Raw genomic sequence first — 27960 nt, 5'->3', positions numbered from 1 at the left:
AGCCTTTAAACAACATCACTTTTTCTAGTATATCTATATATAAGAATACGAGTTTTCATCATCATTATAAACTTTTTCATCATCTCCTTTTGCATACCTATGAATTACAAAAAAATTGTCAGAGAAAGCAACAGCTTCCATTTATGAAAGTCAGCATAATAAATTCTTAGTAAATTGTTACTCAGCTGGGTGCTTGCATGATTAAAACCTTCTGGGCTTCAGAAGGTATTTTCTCTGCAGGATTTTGTCAAATCCTGCTTGGTTCCCTACTGGAAGCACTTAAAAGAAATGATGTTAATCTGACCACTGTAGATGCATTTCTGTCATTTTAACATGTCTCTGTTACTTTCAGAAAAAATGATCAGCAGGCAGAAGATAGGCAAACAATTGGATGCACGTATTTTTGCTAATGTGTATTCTCCAAAGTACACTGACAGGTGCTATAGCTGGTGTAAACTGACATACGTTTTGCTATCATTACATATTTTTTCAAGGATGGAAAGACAGAAAAATTCTAGACATTTAATAGTAACAGATATCGACAAAAAGAGGATTACAAGGACGCAGTCAAAACGAGCAAACCTCATTACTACCTACCTTTCGTTTGTTTGTTGGACAGACATATAAGTAGCTCAAAATCGTCTTCAGGCCAACTTTATCATTCAATTTCTCATATGTTGTCCCATAATCTGTTGACCTATGATTCAAATAGAAATTTCATAAGTAAGAACACTTAATCACAAAACCGCAAGCCACTTGGCAGTTTTTCAATGCAAGTCATACTTTACATAGTGGAATGGATCTCCAGAGTTTTTTGAATGATTCATGTAGTATATAATGATACTTGATTGTATACACACAGCATCATGTGAGTGCTAACAGTTTGCATTTAAATTAGATTAGGAAAAATTAAACCAGCATCTTCCCAAAGCACTTTAAAATAAACACACACAATAAGAAATGCTAAATTCTGTGTATAGAAGATAACGATAGCCAGAAAATGCCAAACAGCAGATAGCACGAGACTATAGTTATCAACTCGTATACTCCAGCCTTAGACCAAATTTTTTTAAGATAAGAGTCTTTTCTCATCACACTGCAATGAAGCTGTTTCAGTTGATTGTTCAGTGAAATTAGAGTTCAGTTTTCTGTGAAAAAAGTAATGCTCTTCTAAAAAAAAAAAAAAAAAACAAAAAAAAACAACTATATAAGCATTTCAACTACAATTTCTGTGGTTTTATACATAAAGACTAGCAGATTGTATGGGCACATACCTTATTTCTTTAAAAGCAATCCTTTTCCATTGCTTGTAGGGAAAATAATATATTTCTGATACGAAAATTGCCAACAGAGATACTGACTACACATTTTGGGGTGACAAAAGAAGTGAACAAATAAGATTGCTCTAAGTTCCCATGACATTTACTCTCAACATCTGACTGGAATGAAGATCAATTGTCAGCAGCAGATTTGTACTTATATTATGCACCTCATGCTTGTCTGAATTACGTTTTAATAACCAAGAAATTTAGATAATCAGTCCAAAACTAGTACAGCCAGCCAAATTCACAAAGATATTTAAAGTACTTAATGCCTATCATTAATGGTACCATGGGTTTGTTTTGTTTGGTTGGTTTTGTCAGGGAGCAACATGAGGATTAGATCTTACAATTGTGTTCCACACCTGTAGCTGATTCATGCCATATTTCTAGGATTTCAGATTTTGCAGTCAGTTCATTACATGAACAATGCCGGGCAGGAGCAGCTTGGACTTTTATCCATTAAAACAAATTCCACCAAGATGAGGATTTGCATTAAAGCTGAGCTTTTCTATTCATGAAGTTTATTGAAGAATTAGTTTGCCTTTTGCTTTTGCGTAACAACTGGCCTGTGATCTTTTTCCTTGCTCCCTTCTAAGAAACATATGCACCCGTGACCTTTGTGTGTGAACTTTCTTAGTTAGAAGATTAATGCAAAGTTCTCACCCACTGACTGATCTTTGCCTTTAGAAGGTCATCTCCCCCAGGAGAGCATGTAAACTAGCCCAGCTATTTCTTCAGTAGACCTAGGAGAAGGACACTGCAATAGCTATGTCTGTTACTGAATATTTCAGAGACGCTCTGGTGTTCAGGTGCAGAAAGTCCAGCAGAAGGCTGAAGACAGCCTTGCTGGCTCACTTTGGTCACCTTGTCCAGCTCACTGCCCCACCTTCTACATCAAACATAAGATGTTCTTGTGAATTTAAGGCTAATAAACATTCATAATTAAAGGTAAGGATTAAGTTTGGCCTACTGAGTTAAGAAAAAATATATTTTAAATGAAGTAATGCATCTCTAAGCCGGTAAATGATTTTAAAATGGGACCCTTCAGAGAAGGATGGGAATGAAGAAAATTCAACCCACAAAACTTGTTTGGAGATTATTAAACAGCCTCACAACAGTACAGCCAAAGAGATGCTGAAGGTCTATTGCAAATTAGAATTATAAGCTTTGTCTCACTTCAAATCTTTTATTTGGCATTCATAGGCTTATTAACAGGTAATGTCATACTCATACGGAAGTGTGCACTTCTGCCAACATCTATAACAAACAACAAAAATGTTACAAGGAAGACTTGGAAAACTGTTTTTTGCAGATGAACAAATATGCAAGTGATAAAAGGAACCACTGTTATGTCTTATTCCCATTATCCTGTTCTAAATTAGTAATAGCTTGTCCTCCTGTCTGTTCAGCTACAGTCTGTTATTCTTATGCCATTTTGTAGTTAACCTCAATGTTAACAGACAGATAAATGCTATGCAACAACAGATGGGCATTTAGAAATGCTTTAACAACAAAACAGTGGTGGGTGCACACAAAGAGCAGTGGAACTGAATCAAATGAAATGCATCTAAAGCCTCTGTTGGGATATGACTCAGGGGTATCAACAAACTTATTCCTATCATATATGCATACGTACAGACGTCGACTGGCAGCCTGGGTGTTTGTCTTTATTTATTAAACGGGTATATAAATATATATATATTTATAAACATATAAATAACGGGTATAATATATATAAATATATATTATCAGCCATTTCGTGTTCCAGGAAGCAAGCTAACATGGAGTGGTTGCAAAAGACAGAGGCACTTTAGCAGGTTATAGACAGGAGTATCAACATAGGATTATCAAATTAAATTCCTATTAACTGGAGGGGAACAGGTACGTATCAAGCAACATTTCCCATTCTTTGAGGGGCAGGCTGCTTCTGTGATGCTCTGCATCTGTATAAAACGAGCAAAACAAACGTCTATCTGAATCATCTGAAAGGACCAAACACGGGACCTGTTGAGCTGAAAAACACAGGAAAGTAACTTCATCTGCTGAAAACCTATATCTACTAATATATAATGTAGTGAACAGGATGTATTTTATTAGGTCTATAGAGTAGACATGCACATGTAGAGGAGAGTTGTTGAACAGGTCTCATCAAATAATTTAAATCCATGTGTAAACTGTTTTCTTTCAGAATGCTATAGGCTGACTTGCTTCATTTTGACAAGGTACAGTTAAGGCTAAGTCAAAGCAAGTCCAGCTGCTTGAAACAGGAAGGTCTGCAGAGAGATTTGAAATCTGTGTTGGTCTAATTAAATGAGAAGAAAAAAAGCAAGACATTAGCACACCGTGGATGTTGCTGAAATGCAGTTGAGATATACTAAAGAACAATTTTCAGGAACAGACTATTTATACTTAACTGTGATTACCTCATACCTGTCCCACTATCCTAGCTGTCATTAGTTCCATTAAATTAACCCCAACTTTTACTAGTAGCTCTTCAGAATCAGACTTCCTACTCAGCTGGTAAATAAGAATGATTTCTGCAAACATTCCGTGAGATAAACATTTTGCTTATTACTAGTTCATTTATCAGTATAAAGAAAATGATACAACTGCAGTACAGAAACCACGACTTCCATGCATAATAAATTAAAAGAAAATTAAACTAAAAACATGCAGAGTAATTTATATTTTGCAAACTGTTTGCAAGAAAGTTGACATTTAAATAACCTCATTATTATTCATTGACAGGGCTTTTCCCTCTTCTCCTGTCAGGGTAAATGACATTCCTATTACTGTATTATAATAAACTCCTGCACATTTTAAATAAAGTCACTGAATTCCATTAGTCTGCCTACTGTCATAAATATATCTCAATCCAGTCCTACCAATATTTCACAACTATAATAGGCAACCTGAATCACCCAGTAACACGAATCCTATGGAAATTTTCTTCTTCCTCAAGAAGCACAGACAAATTCTGAGGACTGTCAGTTTGAATATATAAATTAAGTCAACTCTCTAGCAAGTCACTGCTTACTTTCTTTCATTACAAATTTAAGGTTGTCTGTACTCATTTTAAAAAAAGCTGCTGAGGACAAGAAAAACCAACCTGTTGATGTTTCTGTTCAGAAAGATCTTTCTAGAAAATTCTTAGTAGGGAAAAAGAACATTAAACACCAGATTTAAGCAGGGTATCAACTTCTACTGTTCAAGTACCATTTTCTCTCCATAAATATTCATTAAGAAGCATTTTCTTTCCTTTTGCCACCAGCCATGACTGGCTTCTGTAGACTAATGTGACTGCTTTTTCTTCCTCCCTACCATCAGGAGACTGCCCTATGCATCATGCGCACTCACCCTCCTCCTTCACCACAGTTTTATTTGTGCTCTATCTGCTCTCCAAGTTGCAGCCAACCCTGATAGACAGGGCTAGGCGTAACTATAAGGTGCTTCAGGAACAGCAGAGTGAGCAACCCACCATGACCAGGAACAGCATGAAGAGGTGGACTCCAGCATGTGAATTCAACCCTGATAAAAGTAAGATATTTTAAGCAAGAAACAGTCATGATTGTAAGATTACCTGTTCCAACCTTGCGCATAACTACATTTGCCACCTTGGAAGAGACTGGCCTGTTGAGCACGAGATTTACCAGCCACCATTGTATTAATCTCTGCTCGAACAGTTTTTTGGATAGAAAAATTTTATACTGCAGACAGCAGAGCTGTGGTGTCAGAGGTTGCTTTTATAAAGGCTTTCATTGAATAAGTGTTTGAGTAAAGGAATCACTAATGCATTTAAGATGATCTTGTAGGCCCGTGAAAAATAGTGGAGCTGTTAATGCAGGAGCTTACTAATGTTCCTGCATATGATGTTTCATGCCTAAACTCTACCACAGAGTTGTAGACTTCTGCATTCTTGCTTTTAGGGGATGTTATATGCTCAGGTGCTCTTCCCTCATCACTTAAATTGAAACCCTTTCCTTCATGGCTTTACAGCCAAGTACTAAAGTTCCTCATTGATTTTTGTCATGCCATGCTGTTTCACAAAAGCTAATAACATCAAAGTCGTCTTCAAGACAACCATTTAAGTTCACTTGTTCTACCTATTAAAGCCTTTTACACGCCACTGATAAACGTCACTTTTGGCTTGATGCCTGTTTTGATTTAACTGCTTCCTGACTAACCCTGGAAATGACCTGATCCTAGCTTCTTGCTGCTCCTCATTTTCATAGCAAGTTACTTCTGTTTTTCAGAAGAATTACCTTGCCTCACCTGAACATTTCTCACCACTTGCTGACATTCTAACTCATATAAACAATTCTCTAAACCTTCATCCACTTCCAACCAAAAATCTATGGTTCTCAAAGACAGACATTCTGAAAAAAAAGTTATTTCGTAACTTTGAAGAACAATTGCAAAATGTAAATGCAGTGAAATCTATATCCCTGGACCTTTCCTAAGGACTGCTTCTCCACGAAGAGGCCACTCTTGCCCTCATTTGCATGTTGCCACCCTGAAGTCACACTCTGAGTGACTGCCCCCTCAGCACGTAGGTTATTGAGTTAGATAGTCTGAGACCTTCAATGCAGAACACAGGACTTCCATTTAAAATGCTTTTATCTTACTGACTATTCAGGGCATTTCTACACTGAAAGCATTCTCATCTCTACCACACTGCCTCTGCTTAAGACTTTTCTGCTCTTTGGTCCTAGTCGTGTTGTATATGCCCTTCTGGCCTTTCTAACCAGACAGATGGATCATGATTGACTTCCACCTATAACTTGTGTCCTTTAAGCAGGGATTAACATAAAGTGAAGCTAGTTCAGAGAGGTGTCTTTCATGGCTGTTTTGTTTTCTTTGGTTTGCTTTTTATCCTTCATAACAGTTTGGATCAAGAGGGCAGCATTAGCAAGTGGCCTGACCGCAGAAACAAGGGAAGAGCTAGTTTGCATTTCTTTAATTTAACATCTCTAACAACACTGCTTATGTCACAGAGCTAAGAACACTACAGATTTACCCTGACAGGTTGAAATTAACTTTTAAAGACACCTCTAGTGGAAAGAAATAGAAGAGATTTTATAACTCAAGGGACCAACATGACTCACTTCCTGAGTAAACACATCTGCAATGACCTTGTTTCCTCATGAGGCTCTCAGCAGGCTGGAAACTATTACTGTTCCTCGTTTTCTAGGTGAGGGAAACTGAGGGAAAGACTAGGTAACCAACTTTTACATTTCAAGTCTGTGACACTCAAATGCATGTTCCCTCAGGCTCCACTGACTTCCTACTCCATCCTGAAGCATAAACTTGCTGAGGTTTTGTGCATGTAAATAAGAATTGAAAAAACCTTAATAGAAATGTCAAAAGAAATAAATGTAAAATGAAATAGAATTTAAATATATATTTTAACAGATATAAACTGCCATTTTGAAATTATCTTGCTCCTAGTTTGAGTTGTGGCCACAGGTTTTAGTGGAAAGAAAGTTATGAATTTTTACAAGAATTTATGGAAATGTGTAATGTTTGTCCCTTCTGGAAAGAACTAGTTCATCACAGAATGAAGTTTCTCACCTATGGAAGCTGTCTAGAAGACTTGGAGGGAGGGGGAAAAAGGAGGCTTAAAAAAAAAAAAAAAAAAAAAATACACACTCAAATTTCTTGTAGCTTTTGGCTTAACACAGTTCAGCTGATTATTGCCATAAATAATTTAGAGATGTGACAAGCAGTTCATATTTTACATACTGAATTAGATAGCTATTCAAAATCTTAACCAAACAAGAAACAAAGGAAACAGGGAGAGCCAGGAGGTGTTTCCTTTAGGTGTCCTCAATGAGTCGTTGTTTTCCTTCAAACAAGCAACTTATCCACATTCTTGATAATGGTTGTAGAAAGATAATTTGGTCAGCTTCCCTTCACTGCTGCTTCAGTTGGGAGTTACTCAGATTTACAACCTAAGTGAAGAATATTTGCCTCTTTCCCTCCCTCCAGACTAGGTGACTCTCAGGACTACATCATATCTGAAGCACTGACCACCCATCTCCTTTGCATAGGTGTAGTAAAGGGTCTGGCAGAACTCATAACCAAATGGCTAAACCTCTATGTGGTACAGAATGCTGTAGGTAGGGGATGCAGTTTTACAGCCATCTACACTTTTTGTCACCCAGAGCTGAGCTGAACAAACAGGTGAAATTCAGGGAAACACAACCATCATGGTAGAACTCACATTTCTGTGAAGTTTCAGAAAAACTGTAGCATAAAGCTAAGATACTCAAAGAGCAAGATCAAATACATCAGCAGGAAAGTATATCAAATTTTAAATAAATGGAAATGGTACACATTTTTCTCCCCTTTAAATGTTCTCCAATTTTAAATGTCTGTCCTGTGTTGCTTGACCAATAATCCAATTTTCACTGTATTGTGACTTCTACTTATGGGGTAAGAACAGAGAATATGCTTACAGTCAGTAAAATCCCTATTCTCCAATCCTCTGCCTGTCGAACAGGGTTCACATCCCAGTGATACTCTTGCATAAATCTGAACTATTTGCACTGGTGCAACTCCGCAGTAAACACAGAACTGGACAGTTATAAACACCATAGACTCCTCATGGCTTGGAAGCAGCTGCTCGTGAGCAAACAAAATGATCTTTGCTGTCAGAATGCAATCTATCCTTTTCTTCCGAGGAGTCATTTCACATTACAGCACCTGAATACATGAGAGAAGGATCGGCAACTCCAATACTGGATTAGGACCAGTGGCATTTGGGAGCTGATATACACCAGAAACTGAGATATTGTTTATCCTCATGTATCTAACTGTATGCACACTCAAGCGTTTTCTCCTTCCCTGTCAAAATCTACAGCATTATTTTTCTATATTTCAGCATTATTTCCAATGAAGGAACAGACCCTGATTTACTGATTAAGAGTTTATTGGTTACAGATTTGTTTCTTGCTACCTCAGTAAAATTTGGAGGAATCTGAGGACTACAGATGGAAGAGCAACAGTCCAGAAGATCTCATCCGCCTTACTTTTTCTTAAAAAATAAGAAAAATAAAAATAAACCCACAAGGCTAAAATGCAAATTTCCTCCCTTCCTGCATCACAGCATTTTCTACCAGGTACAACTGCAACTCAAAATGAAATTATTCCCTTGAACGCAGCATGATTTAAGGTTTATGGTCATAATCAAAAATACTCATCTTAGGTATGGTGAATACTAAAGTTGCTCTTCCATGCATTTAAATTAACATATGCCATTTAAATTAAAAGAATTCAGACAGACTAATGATTCTCCCTGTCATATGTTTACACTGGGCACTGACATCTCTGCACTCTTAATGCTTAGTTCTTGCTTGTAAAGTGGCTCTTTGAGTGTTGTATCTTCCCATTTCCACCCTGGCCTGGTGTAAATCACACAAATAGCTGGGACTGTAGCCCAGTAATCATCACACTATTAACTTTCTAATTGATGGTAATGGCCAGAATAAATTTCAGGCACCCCAAGGGGTGGTTAATGGATTTCGTAGCTTGGGGGCAGAGCAACAGGAAGCTTTTCCATTAATCAGTGAGATGAGACAGTCATGTCCTACACTCCCCATCCCCATCAAAACACTGAGGTCATAGTAGCTTCATTGAAAACATAAGTGTTGCCAGGCCAAAAAATACAGTGCAAGAAACAAAATCCACAAAACCTCACGGTGGGCTGATCTTTGCTAAAAGATTTGATGTACCACATCAGAGATATATTAGTACCCACAGTCACATTACACATCCAGAAAATGCATTTAGCTCATCTCCAATTTTTTTTATTTTTTTTTTTTTTCCTTATTTTCAAGCATCGCAATTCCAAAAATCTGGATAGAGCAAGAGTGCACTGGAAAAAGATTACATAAAAAAACATTTCACAGTCTTTCACCCCACTAGTATCAATGCTGTCTTCGTCCAATGCATTGAATATTTTATAATATGGTCTGACTGTAACTTCAAAGGAAAAAAAGCTCAACTGAAACAAAAAGAAAATGAAACACAGTTTCAAATCATTACAATCTGTCAAGATTTCATTTTTAAAATATTGTGAAAGATTTTACCTAATATTGCATTTCTTAGTAGAAAACTGTTCCACTGAAAAAGTTTCAATTAGTTCTTAGTTCTAGAAGAGAACAGCCAGCCCCGTTAAACTACTACCTTAGTCTGCCACATCACCTAAGAAAGAATTTGCTGCTGTCTGAGCCTTGAATTCTTTGTAGTATATGTATGAGACAAGATGAGTACTCACGAATCACTAATAACTACTTTAAAACATGCAGATACAAAGATTTTTGTATCTTTTTTTCTTTTTGAAACCACCTGAAAGATGCAGCCATACAAATTCTGTCAGTTTAAAAGACTACTCATCACCTGGAGCCATGCAGCTGTTTTCTTCCTTTCTTGGTTGGTAGGAGCGTATTTATCACTATGTATCTCAAGAATCAGTGGGGTTATAAAGCTTGCTATTTATAGGTAGTCTAGGGCTATCAGCAAGTGCCAGTAATTTGTTCTTTTGACATCTAACCTCAGGTCAACTCCAGTAGCAGAAGAAGGATTTACTTATGTATTTATTTTCCAGGAAATGAAATGAAAGTACACAGCAGAAGATTAATACAGTATCTTGGGCCTGAAGAGAATGAATGCTCCCAATCATTCCACAGGGGAGAAAAATATAAAAGGTCAGTGGCATGTGCTATGTATTAAGAACAGAACAAGATGTGGTCAAGGTGAGGTGTTCAAACAGACTATTAGAGAACTGACATGGTGGCATTTGTGCATAAAGGAAATGAAGGCTGATAATTTAGGAATGAGCTCAACTCCTCTAGTTCTTTGATTTTGAAAATAATGTAAGTCAGAACTATCTACAGATAAAATAGTATCTTGTTTGTATGCTACTGGCAAATGATTAAAAAAAAGTTGAAAGCTGGGCCATAAATTCCATATTAGAAAAATCTTACAAGTTGCCTTTTTGCTTTGTAATGCAAAAAGATATCTTGCATATATCTCTGGCTTTGAGAAAATAAGGACTGTAGATTGAAAGATTTTGACAAGACTCCTTGATACTAAAATTATTACTGATGGGTCACATTTTTTCCATTACTCAAAACTAATATACAAGTGCCTTTATAAAAAACTATGAAATTGGACCAGAAGATCTTTTCTCCAGGCCACCTGCTTTTAATTTATTTACAGTTAAAACAAGAAGAGCCTTTCCAAAGCTACGGGTGCCCAAAGACATTAATTATACAATCTAGTCATTAAAGTTATGTTTCCAGTAGGAACTCAGCCAGACACCTGAATTGTCCTTCTACCTTGTAATCGTAACAGACCTACTGTCCCCAGCCACCAGCAATTCCCTGAATGCAGACAAGTCTTTCAAACTGCTTGGAAAGTCAGCAGATTTCAGCTTTGCTAACCCACCTGTAATGGTGCATTCTTCAGTCACTAAAAGCTAGTTCTATTTAACTAGTAAGCAAATAAAATTGCAATACAAAGATACTTGGCAGCAATTTCTGTTATGTGACCTTGAACCACTTCTGCCAGCTATCATCTTCCTCAGATTATGAAAAGCGTCATCTTTGCATTCTTAGAGGCCTTCTATGAAACAACCAGTAGCCTCCTTTCCATCAGTTAAATTAGCATTAATTTAAAATAGCTAAATTTACTATAGTAATGAGTCTAAAGACTGTAATCGCAATTAGTGTACCATGTCTACAGTTCTCCATTACCTCAGCTCTATAACCTCTAGTCAATTTGATTTCTTCCCTTCATGGAAGACCTTAAAATGTCTACTTTTCCCCTCAAATCTCACACATGACCTCAAGAGCCATGGAAATCCCTGAATTTGTGTGCAATGCCATGCATATGCTCCCTGCAAAGTCAAATACTTCCAGGCTAACACACTCATGCAACCACCACTAGTGCAGTAGACTCAGACTGCCTACATTCATACTGATAAATGTTCTACTGGAGAAGGAATAAGTGTCGGTGCATACTATATGGGCCCACTACATTCCTACTGTAGGAAATAGAGATTGCATCAGTGGAAAATAAAATATTTTGTACATTTGATAGACAAGATATTAACATTTACTTCCAGGTTGTGGGTAATGCATCCTACTTAGCCTCTAGCCCCAAAACAAGTATATTTATTAAGTATTATCCAGCGCCACACTGAAGTACTCTGTGTCCCAGAACAGCTGGCTAAAGTCATGCTAATTTCACCTGCATGGAAGCCAAGTCTGGTACAACAAGAATTATTAACTGCAAAAGGTTCCAATCTGCACTCTCGAATTACAAAGATCGCACAGCTACGTAAAGCCAATTCCCTCAGATAGAAGAGCCTCCCTAAGTCACTGGACCATTGTCCGGGAAATGCTTGCCAAGTCCTGTCCTTCTGCTTGACAGAAAGTCACTGATAAATGCCTCCACAAAATGGGATAATCTTCAACATAGTTTTATTAGGACCCACTTAGGGTAGATAATTCAAGAAACACCTGCCACAACAGCCAAGCACTGAACTGCCATACTAGATGGTAGAGAAGGGAAAGCAGTAAGAATGGGTGAAGTTCAGCTAGAAGAGCAGACACGCTTGCGTCAAAAGGTATCTCCAGAAACCCACTTTCAACATACACCCACACGCTGCCTACGTCTATCACACAGATAGCCAGAAACCTAATAATTTGGTGCTTAAAGGTCCAACAGCCAGTGAAATAAGACCAGATAACCACGACCAATTCCCCTAGGTCTCCACAGATCAAAACTCCGCCAAAAAAAAAAAAGAAAAAAAATCACCCTTCTTCCATGGATTAAAAATGAAACATCATAAATACACAGAAAATAGCCCATGATTTTTCACTGATTGAGAACGAAGTTTCCTGTTCAGCCTATCTACACTTACAATGAATACAGCACCTTAACTTTCACATCATGTGCTTTTTTTTTCCCCTCCATCTCCATTCTTTTCCTTCTGTTTTAAAATTTATGGTTACAATTTAGGCTGATCTCAATTTCCATTAATAATATGTGCAACTAATGTACATTTAAGTGAATTTAATCATGTTGAAGAGACAGGTTTAGCTTAAAGCAGGTCCTCACTTAGAACTATCAAGTAAATTTCTCTTGAAAAGGTCAGTTTAACATTTAACAAGAGGGACCATTTTAGACAAGTTAGAATTTGCTCCACTCGTTTCAAGTGCAAACACTTTTCAAGTCAGCTTCAATGGAGGCATGTCAATCAAATGAGAAAAGTGTCAGACACCAAATGGGGAAGGTTTACTTATGCCTCCATACAGTCATACCAAAGGCTGCTGAGTAATACAGACAATACTGAACCTTGTGTGAACAACCTTGTGAGCTATTGACAAGTGTATTATGTATGTCTCAGTAAGAATAATTGTTACTCCTGCAGAGGCAGCTCAGCTTTCCAGGACAGTAGCAATATACGCAGAAAAAATACCTGCAATCCATTTCAATGGCACTTCCAGCATGGCCCACCTTACCCGTGCTTATGCAGGAAAACATTTTAGCATTACCATGACCAGTATCAGCAGCACAGTGCCTCAGATTTACATACCCTTTATCAGTGGAATCTTTATAAGGTTCCCAGGTTCCACAAAAATATTTAAGTGTATGATCAAAATATAATATTTCTCAGTCAAGATTTCTGGCCAGTTCAATCTTTACTTCCATATAAATCCATATCTAATTCTAATTACATCTTTCTAAACCTTCTGCAGTTAACATACTCTTTTAAAAATGAAAGGTATTAGTCACAATCTGATAATAAGGAAGAAATAGCTTACTCCACTTCAAATACAAGGACTCACTGGAAAACTCCCATATGGAAGCAATCTGTAAGTAGAGATGTTTCCCTCTTGGCTGCCAATCCTTAAATAAGGTTAGGGAGAGACAGATCCTGGGTCCACTCCTTCTGGTCTCACACAGATGAACTACTTGCACCTGTGCTCCCAGGGCTGGCCATGCCCCTTCATCAAATGCTCAATCACTGGTGCAGGCTGTGACCTAACAGTTCCTACACATACGGCACCGGAGGAGATGTAATTACCAACATGTTTGTAGAAACAAGTCCTAGTTCTTGGGAATTTCACTACTTGTAAGAGCTTCAAAATTAAGTTTCTGTCATAGGAAAAGTGGTACATAACTAATGTGTATCATAATTTGAGCCCTGAAGTTGCTCAGCAGACTGAGAAGCCTACACCCATGGATTCTGGATAATCTTATTATGCTAAAAGCCTGCATATTCACAGCTGCTGGGAGGCAGAAAGACTCATATTGCTGGGAGGCAGAAAAATATTCTGTGGGAGCCAAAGCAAATTGAATCCAAAAATGGGAGAAAAGCAACCCCCTTGCTCTTCCTCCTTTGTAACTTGCAGCTGGTGACTCCTGGCATTATTGCAAAATAAAAAATAAATAATTTAAAAAAAAAGCGGAAGCATTTGGATCTTTGAACCAGAACCTCTAAGGAACACGGTGACACAAGATCTTGTAGCATCTCCATGTCACTGATGGTGCCTTTCTTCGCTGGCAGTCACCAAGATTAAGACCATCTGTTACTTTCTCACCCATGAAGCAATGTAATAGGTCCTAGTAGATCTTCTCCATTATAAAATGAGTTTTTTTCCCCTAATGTGTTACATTAGGGGTCAATTTCTGGGCAGAATCTAAACATCCTCCAGGTACACATCCCAATATCCTAGCCAGCCTGTCATTTGGTGACAAGTTTCACAGTCTGTTTATGACTAAACAGTTTCAGAAATGTAAAATTCATCACCAAACAGGAACTGCCTATCTCCAGCCAGCTGACTAATTTCATCATGATTTAAGTTTCTCATTTAATCCCAAGCTCTCAAGGAGTCCTGGAGAGACCACTTTTTAGTAACTGACATCTGCACTGTCACTGCCTGAATAATCATTATTTTACAGGCTTCTACTTCTGCCTGGAAAGTGAAGGGGTGAGGGGGAGGTCAAGGGTGGATTGGTTGGTGGGAAGACATTGAAAGATCAGAGATAAAACTGAAATTCAGTCATCTGCAGGGTCACCTTGAAACGTTTCAGACACCTGCCTTCACCTTACAAAATGCCAAAGCAAAAACTGTTGCAGAACAAGACTCCAGAAAAGAATTTCCTAGCACAATGTCAGAAGGAACAGATTAGTTCATTCTGTGAACTAAACCCAGCTGAAATATAAGACGTCCAGGCAGTAGTGGAAGGAGAGGATAGTCTATAGCAAAATAGTCAGCTGAAGTACTGATGTTCTAATGCTCAGATAGCTACAGAAACAACAGCTAGGGCTGGTATTGTCACAACCACCAATATACTGAAATCAAATCCTCTTTTAGACAAGGTAAACACAGATACAGTCATTTTCAAATGATAGAAAACTTTAATTTAGGGGCCTTCTCCATCTGAGAAAAGCTTTCTGAGCCACCATGTGTCTTACTAATGTGGAGCAATGTTCTCTTTTAGCCCTTCAAGCTCTGCTTGTGGATATGATAGAAAGAGGTGTTTAACAATGCAACAACACTCATGATTATGGAGAGCAATAGACTCACGGGCAATTTGACCAATCAAGATGACAAAGACTGGGTTCAAAAAGGGAACGGCTCTCCTAGCAGCAGTTCATTAAAATGAAAATGAAACTGCACCTTTCCAGTGTAACAAAAAGGATTTACTGGTCCATAAATGGAAGGGAAAGAGAACAGCCTGAAAAAGTTCAATTATCAGTAAGATATAGACAATAAAAATCAGATATAGGAAGCAGCTAAGATTGGATAGGCTCTTGCATGAGAAATGGACAGCCAGGGTAAAATGCCTGATTCTGTTCTGTCAGTATGCTTTATCCTGAAGGACTTTCACTTTCTGAGGGCTATGACGAGGTGAGCAGGAAAAGGAATCTTACTCTACAGGGAAACAGTACAGAAGGAGAAATGAAATTCTTTGGCAATTGTACTGTCACCTCTCAAACATTAAGTCTCTTTTGTCCCAATGAGTTGAGGCTGTTGATCTAAATCAGAGGCTGAACAGCCTTTGCGCACCGGACTTATGCATAACGCTCAATTCCTAACTCACCTAAATAAAATCTTCAAATAAGAAGACTCCTCTGGGTATTCAAGAAGGGAGATACTGGTTCAGCTAATTAGACATAGTTATCGTAGTAGCTAATCAGCATACCTACATTAATCCCACTGATTTGTACCAGTTGGGGAATTGTTCCAAAATGAATCAAGGGACTAAGACAGTACACACCTTTGGGAATTGCTGAATATAAATCTTTGGCTGAGCAAACAAGAGATGTAGGAAATGAAGGAGAAGCTGAGAATAAAGTTTAGTTTTAAAAGCTGGGAGAGAAGATGGACAGAAGTCATTCTTGTGGCAATTGATAGACAATAGACAGTCTGATCAGCAACACCTGATCAGGTGTTCACCTGATCAACACCAGGGTAGGCAAAAGTGACTGCTTTAGGGAAAGAACTGGTAACTAAACACAATAAATTATGAATCCCAAGAAGTCAGTCAAGAGTGCAGCAAATTGCAGCACTGGAACACAAACAGTAAATCATGCACCTCTGCCTGAGGAGCTGAGCAAAGATCTCCTTTCTTAATTTCTAGAGTAGCCCTCTCCACAGTTTCAACAACCAGAACAGTCTTTTCATCACAAATTAAGATATTCTTACTCATCTTCTCTAGGGCTCGGGCAGAAAGGCAATGCTATCAGTGCATCTTCATTACTTGTACCACTGGGCATTACATCAGCTCGTAGTGCTGACACATTCTGCCCGATTCAGAGGCCAGCAAGTTCAGGTCTTTGAATGGTAGAATTGTGTTATCACAGGACTGTGTAAAAATAGTGCTGCCAGCCAGCTCCTACCAAGAATAAGTCTCTGCAGTTTGTTTACATTAGGACATTACAACTAGTAATAAACTCCAAGTTTATGAAAAAAATTGTTTTGAATTCAGTGCATTAGTAACAGCAAGCTTCTGTTTTTTAGCAGGACAGGCAAGATTCACCTTCCATTATTCTCTACTACAGCTGTACTGCAGTGTTACAGCTTACTTTCTGCTTTTAGAAACCACACACTGGGTGTAGCTGGTGACTTAAAAACAAAAAAACAAAACAAAACAAAAAAACTACACACAACCACTATCGAAGACACGAAGCAATGAGAGGCCATGGCACTTCGCTCTAGGGGAGCAGGACGTGGGCTCGCTCAGTGTAGGATGCCTGAGGATTTCTCCTCCTCTGCCTCCCAGAGAAGGTGCAACGATTCCAGTAACATATCAGCAAGGATAGCTGCTTTTGCTCTCCATCAATCAAATTTTCCCACATGCAACCACCTAATTTCTTTGATACAGTACAGCAGTTGCCAGACATTGAAGTATAAGAAATCCTTTATCCTGAGTCAAATTCTTCCTTAGAGTTTACCTCTGCCTTAGCATCTCCAATCTGTTAGACAATAAGCTGATGCATACTACCAAGGCATGTGAGCTTGACGCTCCATGAATCCCTATCTGTTCGATAACCTTGATCATTAACTTCAGCCCCTACTCATAACACTTCAAAATTTCACTAAATCAGGTGACAACAGCAAATGGTTTAAACTCATCCCAGGCAGCAGACAGAGTCATTGCCTGAAGTGCCAGCAGCTCTGCCTTCCCCATTGGTGAGCACTGGGCTCACTATTGTACACATTTGACTTACTAGATTTTCAGATGCAACAGTCCTGTTTTTACAATAGGTGTGTAACTCATAGGTACCCAAATAAACAGAAAAGAACAGATCATTTTACAAATGCCGATTTAGTTTATAAGAACTATTTTGCTTTTACAGATAGCACAAAAGAAAGCAGAAAATTTCTTTCAGATAGGAAAAACTGGTGATGAGCCTGAGCCAAATCTTATTGAATTCCACATCAAAACTTTCCACAAACTTAATGACAGTTCACAAGAGATTCTAATTGTCATATATAATTACCTAGAAGGATATTAGGAGTTCTAGGACTGAGAAGTCATATTTATGACATATCTGCATTTGGCAAAGTACCAGGCTTATAAATACAGTATGTAGCTTTCAGACCAGCACTTACACTTCTCGAAAATAATGACGTTCATCAAAGGACAGAAGTAGGGAGACCAGAGAAGCATTTTGGAGAAGAAATGAAGGGATAAACATGAGTAGGAGAACTAGACAGCAATGCCCAGTGAGATGCTAAGGAACGTACATGACTGTCAAAAGTGTAGACCAAATACATACATATATATTTTAAAAGCATCTGAGAAATTGCTGATGTAATCAGTATTCTCCTCCCACTTTTTGAATGGATTTGAGTTCATTAAATACAGCTGGAAGACATTGACTCCCATATGCAATAAAACAGGACCCAGAATTAACAGAATTATGCAACCAGTTCTATACCACATCTCATGTGCATTCTCCCCATATGCCAGACTGAGCTATAGCCTATGTAGCATTTTCCAGTTAACAGAAATCCTACCATCAAGAGTAGATCTTCAAAGCCCTTAACAGAGGGCTCAATGCTTTAAGAAGTTATGGGCAAAATAGGGAAAGTGAATGCTGGTATCATTCCATGTATGATGTTACCTGTAAACACTGCCAGTAGTAACTATGTGACTCACCTTCCCCTCAACCTTCTTCTTTCTCCACCACCGAAATTTTGCAGCCAGTGAAAGCTGACTCATCTTACCAGACATCAAATCTCCTGCAGAAGCTAAGGCTGCCTTTCTGATATTCTCAGGACAGCAAAATCACAGCTTGCTAGAACTCTGTCTCTGTTTCTACCTTTCAGAACAGTATTTCTACTAGTATTTTCGTGAGGCTATTTCTTGAGAAGTCAAATTTCTCAAACCAGAAAGGAGGTAGATTCAATTCTCTCTACATCACATTCAACCAGAAGAAGGCAGGACTATCATCATTACATACATTTAGAAATCTAAACCAACAAGGTCCTTAGTGCGAGTTCAGGCACATTAATTAAACAGGAGTCCCTGCTGCATTGGGTGATGTGTCCCAAGCAGCGGGATTTTTAGTCAAGGTCATTGCTACCACTCTGAAAAGAAATATTTCTAGGGATAGTAGGAATAACATGGACAACCTGAAAATGCTATAGTGATCAAGACATACAGGACCACCAACTTAGCCCATGGTATGACATTTTCCAGTAAGCAGCATGTTACAAAATCTATACAGTACAAGTTCACCAAAGCAGCAAAATTCTTTCTTATTAATCACTGGAGCTTTCCAAAGCCTTCCTTTTTAATTACTCCATTCTTTAAATAGATAATGCAATGCTTAAGAGCAATCAGTAAAACTCAAAGACATTCTGTTTTCCACCTCCATATGGAGCTCCTGGCCCTAAAGGCTACAAACAAGTGCAAATTTATAGTCATTTACTTATTTTTTTCCTTTTACTTCCATAGGGCACTCTATCTAACATGGCAAGAGGCAAATAAATTCCAGAAGATAAAATACAGCTGATGGAATTTGCTTTCATCACGCAGCAGGACATGACATACATAAAGAGGTGTATGGAAAATGAACTGGATAGCTAAAAGGCACAGAAATTTTCTCACTTCTCAAGCACTAATTCAGCCCTCACTTTTTAGCTGTCCACAGTTTCAAATGTTAAAAGTTTGTATTTGTTCAAATGCTAGATAAGTTCAGAGGAGGAAGAACAACTCCCCCCCCCTAAATGTACTCAAAAAAGGCTATTAAGGACCTCAACTTGATATTTGTTGTTTTAGAAATGCACCACCCAATGCCTCACCATGCTCACATCCACTGTTTGGTCTCCATTCAGCAAACACCAATGTACGTCAATAGATGTCATCTTTTTTCCACATGGAGAAATTCAGTGATACACCTTTGCTTCATATACATGTCCATATCAAACACCATTCTGTCAAATGGCCCCTCTGTTGCCATCTCTCTCTCACATGGCAACAAAACGTAACAGAATCTTGGTGGAAAGTTTCAATCTCTATTGCCATACCACCAACATCCACTTTGGACATCGTGGGCCAACATCATGACATAGGAGGTACTTCTTTCAGAGCAGCCCTTGTAGAAATTAAAGACATTTTAATTGCAATCTGCATGTGCACACACAAAACAGTTCTGGTATGTCCAACTTCCCTCCCCTGCAAAAAGCTCACTTTCAAATAGTTTGTTTCAGAGGCAGCAGTAATAAGCTGAAGACTAGGTCAGAAATCACAGGATCAGGAACACACCACAGTAACTTTGTTAGGAGACATCCATTCCTCAGTGAAGTTCAGCTTTCTTTTAGAGAAGCAGATAAAGCTCAATAGAGTTGGTGCATCACCTCTGGGTGAAGAAACTCTCTAAGCAAGGGACCAGAAGCCCTAACCAGTATTTGAGGACTTACAGCAATCCATACATATAAAACTAAACTGCTATATCTCTATGCAAGTTTGTTGTTTTTTTTTTTTAAAGAAATTTAAACAACAATTCTGCTAATCAACAACCTTTGTTTACTCTGAGAATCTCACTCCATCTACTTTCTAAAGGAATTGAGTCAGCAGCTTCTGAAACAATAAAGAGCATTTGAATGTAAGAGAAGCCAACTGACAAACCCAATGGCTTTTTAATGGTGTTAATAGAGGGGATGGACAATGAAATTACACTTATTACAAGAATGACCATTATTTTCTAATGGGACAAAGATAAAATAGTCTTTATAGCTGCACTTACTGTATTTTCAACCACCTTTTCTGTTTACTCTGCGTTTTGATAACATTATATGGCTAAGCAGTAATAGCTATCAAAACAACACCAACAGTAAGAAAAACCTAACAATAAGGCTGATGCTACTTTAATTCCTACAGACAGAAGTCGCTTACAGAGCAGATCAAACACCAGTGGAGTGTGGTGTTTGACTCAAGTCAGTGAAGTAATACCAGCTTCAATTAGATGAAGAGCTCATTTCCCATGCACGTTTTCTAAACTTTATTATGTCTTCACTACAAAAAAAAAGAGATTTCTACCCCAGCTTCAACACTTTTCATGTTTTGTTCACTTTATTTCATCATTCATCACACATTTCCTTTTCTTTATTTCACCTACCAAAATACTATTCATATAAATACACATTGAACTGCTCACCTGTGATTTCAAGTATTTGTTATAATGCATAACCTTAAGGGGAGACATTTAATGTTAAGACCTCCTAGGATATTCTGAGACTAGATTGCATTAAGACATTTTAAGATTAGGAGCTTCAGATCTGTTGTAATATTTTGCACCTATTCTTTAATTCAAATTAGCACTTCACCATGCAAGCCTTGTGCTGCATTGAATCATTTGGAATAGAAAATGTAAAACAGTAATGTAAAATTATTTTACGATAATGGAAATGAGCAAATTTAGGTATGAGATGCAACTACATTACAGTAGCATCACTTGCAATGTAAAAATTCACCTATATAGGGTCCTGTGCTACCGTAAAAATATCCTGGTGGACATCTTGTGCCAGCACAGAAGTGAGTTTTAGCTCAGTACATTATCTCTGATGATGTCAGAACAGACATCTATTACGAACAGACGTCTGCATAAGACTTCAAGAAACAAGAATCCATATTTCCCTTAAATACTATCAGAGCCTTCAAAAGTTGGGATTCTCTGACTTCCTGGGACACAGATGGCAACTTTAGTAGCCATGTTTAGGTTGTTTCTGCTGCACAGAAACATCCTCGACAGCACGACGCATTGTTGAACCTTCAATTTCTCTTTCAATTCCGTCCAGAATTTCCATAATGCTTGCAGAGAGGAGTTAGAAATTACATATTGTGACAAAGTCTATCATAAACATCATCTAGTTTTAATTTCATTATAAATTCAACTCCTGTCTCCCTAGTTTATATATTCAGCAATCAAAACAGTCTATTTTAGCCTCTTCACAACAGGACATGATGCTTGGTTCCCTGCCTATTCTAACTCCTACACATTCCCTGATCATAGCTCTTCATTGTACTGAATACAATACGGTTAAGTAAAGCCGTCAGCCCTTATCCTACTATTATGCTTTGTTGGACTAAAATTTCTTAAGGTCAGCCCGGCTCACTAACCAATCCATTTGATCACTGTGACAATCTCAAGTCACAGCAATTCACTACACTGCTTGTCACAAAATTTGGAAATTACACTAGTAGGATTTATTACCACACTAATTATACAAATATCCTATACCACTCTACCTTGCAGAATGCCATTAGAAATGCCTTGCAAGGAGAAAACTCCTCACAGATGACTTTTGAATTTGCTGATTCTTGATTATGCCAAATATTTATCTTCTGATTACCACAAACCCAGGTAGTGTCCTGTTCTCAGAACTATGCAGCTCTCTTGTATCACAGTAAGTTCATTCATACTTCTACTCACTCAGATTACAAACTGGCCTGATTATCTCACATAGAAACACTAAGAAATAAAATTCCCATCCTGAATCCAGGACCCTCCTGCCTCAATCAAACAAATTACTGCATTGGGGAAGAAAAGTCAGGAGATCAAAAATAACTCATCCAGTTCTGTTAAGATTGCTTTTGGCTTTCAAATTGCTGTCGTGAATCATCTTAATAAAGCACTTAGGGAAATAAATCAAAAACTATTAAGACACTCGTGACATCACACTTGCTTTGAGTAACACCCATATCTTGAATTTACAGTACATATGTGCTGAGTAGGTGGTGTAGTTTAAAGAAAAAATAGAAGAAAAATGTATTGGCTTCTTCCTCCTTTGGCTCCTTTAACAGAGATAAAGCACTGGGACTGTAATGAGCTTTTCTTACAAAAGAGTCAGCATTGTGAAAGCTGTTAACATACAATGAGAGATTACAAAGAATAAGACCATTTACCTTTGAAAAGGGAATACTTAGAAGGGAAATTTACCGAGGTCTTTAAGTTTCTTTCTTACCACCTCCATCGTGACTAGCCTTTAAATTTTATGCTGCCTCATAACAAGAGAGCACATCGTCACTTGAGCATTGGCAGGGAAGCAGAGAAATGATATTTCCACAATGCCTGTAGTCAGCACACACTGCTCGCAGCAAAAAGAGGTCAGTCTCACAGACCACAGTTGTGCTTACCGGAAAGGACCGATAATTTAATAGCCTATAATACATATTTTAAAACAGTTACTCATGTTAATGTGGCATGTCTTCAAAATTCATGCTTCAGGGCATAAGCTGATTTCTGTAGTAGGGCAAGAAAAAAAATTATCCCGAAGATAGTAGGATTCATATCAAGAGTTTAACACTGATAATAGCTGGCATTTGTTGGGCAGTGCCAGAAGCAGGCTAGGGAAGATAGCAGAGCACCTCTGAAAATGTAGAAAATTCATTTGGAGGAAGAATTCTGCAAATGCTTCACGTTACCTACTCTGTACTAAAAAAGGGTGTTGCTACCATGGAGAGAGAAGGATAAATGCTTTGATTTTGCCTTCCTCATATCTCAGAAACTACAAGATCAAAGCAGCTGAAGATATAAAACTATTAGGAAAATAAAGATGTTTCATTTATTCATAAAGAAGAAATGATATAACTGTGATTCTCAGAGATTTTGCTTTGCTGCTGCCTTTAGTGTTTCTTTCATTTAGTAGCTCTTTCCTGCAATGCTGCACAGACCACAGTCATAAATCCACTTCTGTGTTGATGTCCCTTTCCTGGAAAAAGGAAACAGACTGTCTATCAGGAATGCAATCGAATCTCACTTCTTTCTACTCTTCTGCAAGTATTAGCTTCTCTTAGAGGAGAACCCAAATTAACAATGTCATACTTTGGTCCAAAGATGTTGATCTACACAGATCTCCAAGAGTCTCTCAAAGCTCTGTAACATTGCTGGATGCAAAGACTTCAGAGGTTTGTCTTGCTAATGAGCCTTGCCTTCAGTAGTAAAAATAGGCTGTTTATGGAGGTATCCACCTCATTCCAACTCCCTTCCCATTCCCTCCTGGTTTGCCTTCCTAGCCAATATAGGCAAATCTGTATATCAGTTGAAGACTTTCAATATTCTTTTCACCATGTGAAAAATCAGGAAGTTAGCCTTTCTCTCAGCACCAAAAAAAAAAAAAAAACAACCAGATGTGATCATGAACAGTCACTTGGTTCTAGGACCTCAGGTTTTACGGAAGAACAGAAGGGAATAAACAGGAATCCATACAGATATGAACACAGATATCCAGTAGATTAAAGAAATCAAAATAAAAGGCCACTTCCAAGGAAGTCACCCTGTTTTCGTGTAAAGAGCATCAGTTAATGCAATGCACTCAGAACTAGGTGCCTATTTAAATATGAATTTTTACAGTACATTTTGTCCAGATGTTTTACTACTACCTCCAAGAGAAACCTACAGACTCACCTGGTTCCTTTTGTAGTAATAAGCAGCTTTCAGTGTTTGTCTATGTAACTCCCAGGGCACAGGTTCACAAGTATTTGATACCTGGATCTGAAGACCCCAGAGCTAGTATAGAAAGCATTAAACATAACTGTAAGTAAGCTCAAAACCAAATATATTATTTTTCCAATAAGTGAAGACTCTGAAAAGGCGACTACAATTTTACACAGCTTCTCAAAAAGAAATGTGTGTGCAGTGGGAAGCAGAAAAAAATAAATTAGAACATGAGTGGTGTTTTGCTCCCTGCGTCTAAACCAGTAACTACAGCACCATTTCTTTGTTCTGCCTTATCAGCTCCAGTCTAGCTTGTTTGCATTTATTACGTAGCCACAACAAATGGATACACCTCACAGATCAATTTACAATTTTTTTTTTTTTTAACTGTGTCATTTTCAGAAACAAGTACAGTCTGGGAAACAGGTGTGCAAGTTAATCTTCTAATCTACAGAGGAATAACAAACTGCATTTGAACATTATGTCTATAAAACAGCACGAACTTTGTGCATCTGTTATTTACAGTATATTGATAATATATGTCAGAATTAATATTCATTATCTTGATTTACATGTTTTTCACACAGAAAATGGATTGGTATTCTTCTGATTTACTTGACAGCACTCCTACATTTCATGACTGGCTGCAATAGAGAACACATTTCTAATATGCTTAATAAATTTGCATTGTCATTAATATGGAATGTTTTATACATGCAGACCAGGCAATGAGGAACACATCTCTAAATCCTCCGCTGAATACAATCCTTCAAAATACCAGGGCATGACTCTTCATGCTGTGTCAAGGCATAAGTTATTTGACATTGATAAAATAAATACAGAACTTAAGCCACAAAGTGCAAGGGATATCCTAGCTCTCTCCTTCCAGGAAGGTAAGAATATGGATGATTTCAATGGGATGCTGCTGACTTAGGACCAATTAAAGCACCTGCTGTCAGTTGTTTAAGTGTTTTGTTGCTTGTTTTTTAAATGTATTTCCCTTTCTCCAGCTTTATTGGAATTTGTTTTGATAGTCGCCAAACTTTTCTGGGATGTTTTGCCTGCTAACTACAGGAGTTGACTGCACTAGGAGGCTTTATTAGTTTAAGTCACCAGGGTAAAATAAACAGTTGTGATAAAAAACGATAGCTGTGGAAACTGCCAAGTCCCTTGGGTCCTGCTGGCTGAATAGCATCCCATCCCACAAGGCTGCACGCAGCTCCACATTCAGAGTATGAAATTCATGTTCTAAGCTTGCATCCAGCACAGCCAGATCTCCTGCTGTGATCAAACCTTAAAAAGATACTGCATCCTATGTGAATAGCTGAGAGTGCAGACATTTTTCCATTCCTTCACAGATGCCCTTCAGCACATATACACACAGAACGGCCAGTGGTTCATATGTTTGCAGGAGCAAAAATGAAAACAAACAACAAAAAAAGACAAAGAAGTGTCATTGCTCCACAGTTAAAATTTCACTAAATGCTCATGGAAGATAAGGTAGTAGCATTTATCAACACTGAGCAACTAGAACACCGTATTTATGGATAAAAGCATTTCAAATAGTCCTTTTCATATTCCTCTTTCCCACAATACTGCTTGTTAAAATGGACTTAATGACTTCTCTTTCCCCATTTTGTCAGTTCTACACGTACGTATTTGGTTCTCCTCTATTCCACCTAAAAGAACTTAATCTGCCACTTCAGAGCATGCTGTGTCACTAAATTGTAGGTTATGACCTTATTAATGTGGCTCAGCAGGTAGAAAATAAACCTGCATGTAGAAGAGCCCATTTGCAAAACAGAAGCAAGGAAACATCATACAAAGTGCAGGACAACAGAGTAACAGACTTCTCCTCGAGATTACCTTCAAAGGGAGAAGGTACTGCTAACCTTTCAAGTATCCCACTCTAAGAACTCTCTAGTCCAGAGAAAGAAAATTACATACTAATGCAAAACTATCTCCATTAATAAGTGTTTTCACCAAAACACTTTCCTGCATGACAATGACTACAAGACTACTCATCATACAGAGCTAACACTGATGGTACTTAAACGTTATGTCTGCTTTTACCCATCACCTTGTCTTCAGCAATAGCTGACAGCAGTAGAGAACAGGAACATAATTAGGATATAGCCTTAATTCTCTACAAACACATTGCTTACAATTCCTGAGTGAAAGATAGTGTCTTTGCATTCAACTCAGTGAATTCTTTATTTCATCAAGCAGAGCCATGAAAGAAATAAAGGTTATTCCTATACCTACAAGTGGCAATGCTCTAAGGTATCTGTTTCTTTGCTGGCTTACATATCAAGTCCATCTTCTTGAAGTCCTTGAATGGATAGAATTGCAGGATGATGTGCTTTATGTATCCCTTGCTTTCTATATGGGAAGTTAAAGCCAGATCTATATGAGGCATTAATCTTTTCTAGAATCCTTGAGATTTCCTTATGGCATACATGTAAAAGCTTCCGTATTGCAGGAACCAGGAGCAGTACAGTACAAGTAGGAAGTGTTAAGCTCAAGGACAGTGCTGGAGTGTAGAAATGCCACCAATAGCAGCCAGAACAAGCAGATAAACAGATACATGTTTAGAGCATAACTGTTTGCAAGCCAAGCAAGCCAAGCAAACCCTACATCTTCCTACTTTTTGGATGAAAAGTTTAAATTGCTGCTACTTTCTAAAGAAATACCAAACATGACGTGAAAGGAAGGAGGCAAATAGCAGCACGTATTGCTTGTCAGCCACTAAAGATCCTAATGGAAAGGGTCCTACATATCTCTCAAGAACATCATGTTTATACAAAAAAAAAAAAATTAGTCTTCTCCAGCTTGTCTGCAGCTCATGGACACCATAGTCACTGTTCTGGCATTTTTATTAATTGGAAATGTATGTTTATCTTACTCTAGTGGTAAAAAACCGCATCTCCTAACTCTCACAGCTTAATCCTTTTTGCAATCTGAGAGATACCTACGACAGGAAGAGAAATAAACCCAGTACAGTCGGTTAATTGCTCAGTGACAGATAATCTTTTCTCCTTTCTGTTTTCCTCCTCTTCTATAAAAAGAATAGCAAATGTAAATAAAAGTCTTTCATCTAAAATGCTGGAAGAAGTATGTCAAGATAACACCATAATTAAAGTCAGGCACAGCCATATACAAAGCTTCATTTGCTATATACAGAAATAACAGCTCACTTGCCACCCAAAGCCTGGCAAGCTTCTGAGCTTCAGTACTCAAGAAGATAGTAAAGATTCTGTTTCTTTCCGATGCTATATTTCATCCCTTTATGTCTGTCACAAGTGGTCTCTTAATTCATGGGTCGTTTCAGAAGGACAATTTCCTTCCATTAGCACTGCAGCCAGCTGTAGTTAAACTGGCTGAAAAATTGTAAAGAAATGCCATTCTAGCAGGTGGTAGTACGTTTACACGTAACACAAATTCATATCTTGTAGACAATGGCATGGTTACGTTATAGATGGTTACAGTTTCATCAGTCACAAAACTGCTTAAATCACCCAACAATGACAGATGCACTTATAATCAGCTATAGCACGAATGACTTGTGTCTGTGACGTGCTACTAAACAGCCCCTCATCATTCATCAGCCTTTGGAGAACACACTCTCCACAGGAGGTGAGAGTGGTATTTCTTTGTCATGTACTCAAGGCAGAGATTTCTCTTCAGTGGTGAGAACATGCAGAATATGTCTTTTTCCTCAGAAACAGAGCTCTTGACATCAGAAATCAAACCAGACATGAAATCATGATTTCTTCTGTTCCTTAGCATCAAAGCTAGAGGGAAGAAATAAATTGAAGTATAAGATACGTTTCTGCCTTTCACTCAATTCAATTTTTCTACCCTTTTGAAGCAAGCAAGGAGATGTAAATTAACACATCACTTAAGCAGCCAGGAGGTGCAATGGCTAATAACCTCTCTGTCAGGTGAGTTAAATAATAAGACATGCCCATTCAGTCATTTCTTTCCATTATACTAAGAACAGAGAAGCTGTCAGGGGATCTTCAGAATGTTATTTATTAGTGATCCAAATACATATCTGCATGGTGAGCAGTGATCTAGCTGCAGAGACAGTTGCAGGACAGAGCACAGCATAAACACCCACAGCTGACGTAAGGCAGCAGGACTCAGTTAAGAGAATGAAGCGTGCTG

At 38.0% G+C, this 27960-nt stretch overlaps 1 protein-coding gene across 2 annotated transcripts in view; it reads right to left on the bottom strand.

Annotated features, from left to right (window-relative positions):
- The window catches only part of SORCS1 (sortilin related VPS10 domain containing receptor 1), a 268735-nt gene that overhangs the window by 152264 nt on the left and 88511 nt on the right, over positions 1–27960 (bottom strand). For both annotated transcript variants that reach the window (XM_042818167.1, XM_042818168.1), the window contains exon 3: positions 598–697. In XM_042818167.1, the coding sequence (XP_042674101.1) occupies positions 598–697 (100 nt within the window). The remainder of the gene's footprint in view (positions 1–597; positions 698–27960) is intronic.

Source organism: Centrocercus urophasianus, unplaced genomic scaffold (genome assembly GCF_019232065.1).
Source record: "Centrocercus urophasianus isolate 14NV4802_14NV808 unplaced genomic scaffold, USGS_Curo_1.0 seq_17, whole genome shotgun sequence".
Taxonomy (NCBI): Eukaryota; Metazoa; Chordata; class Aves; order Galliformes; family Phasianidae; genus Centrocercus; species Centrocercus urophasianus.
The sequence above is the reverse complement of the archived record's forward strand: the minus strand, read 5'-3'. Positions and strand labels throughout refer to the sequence as shown.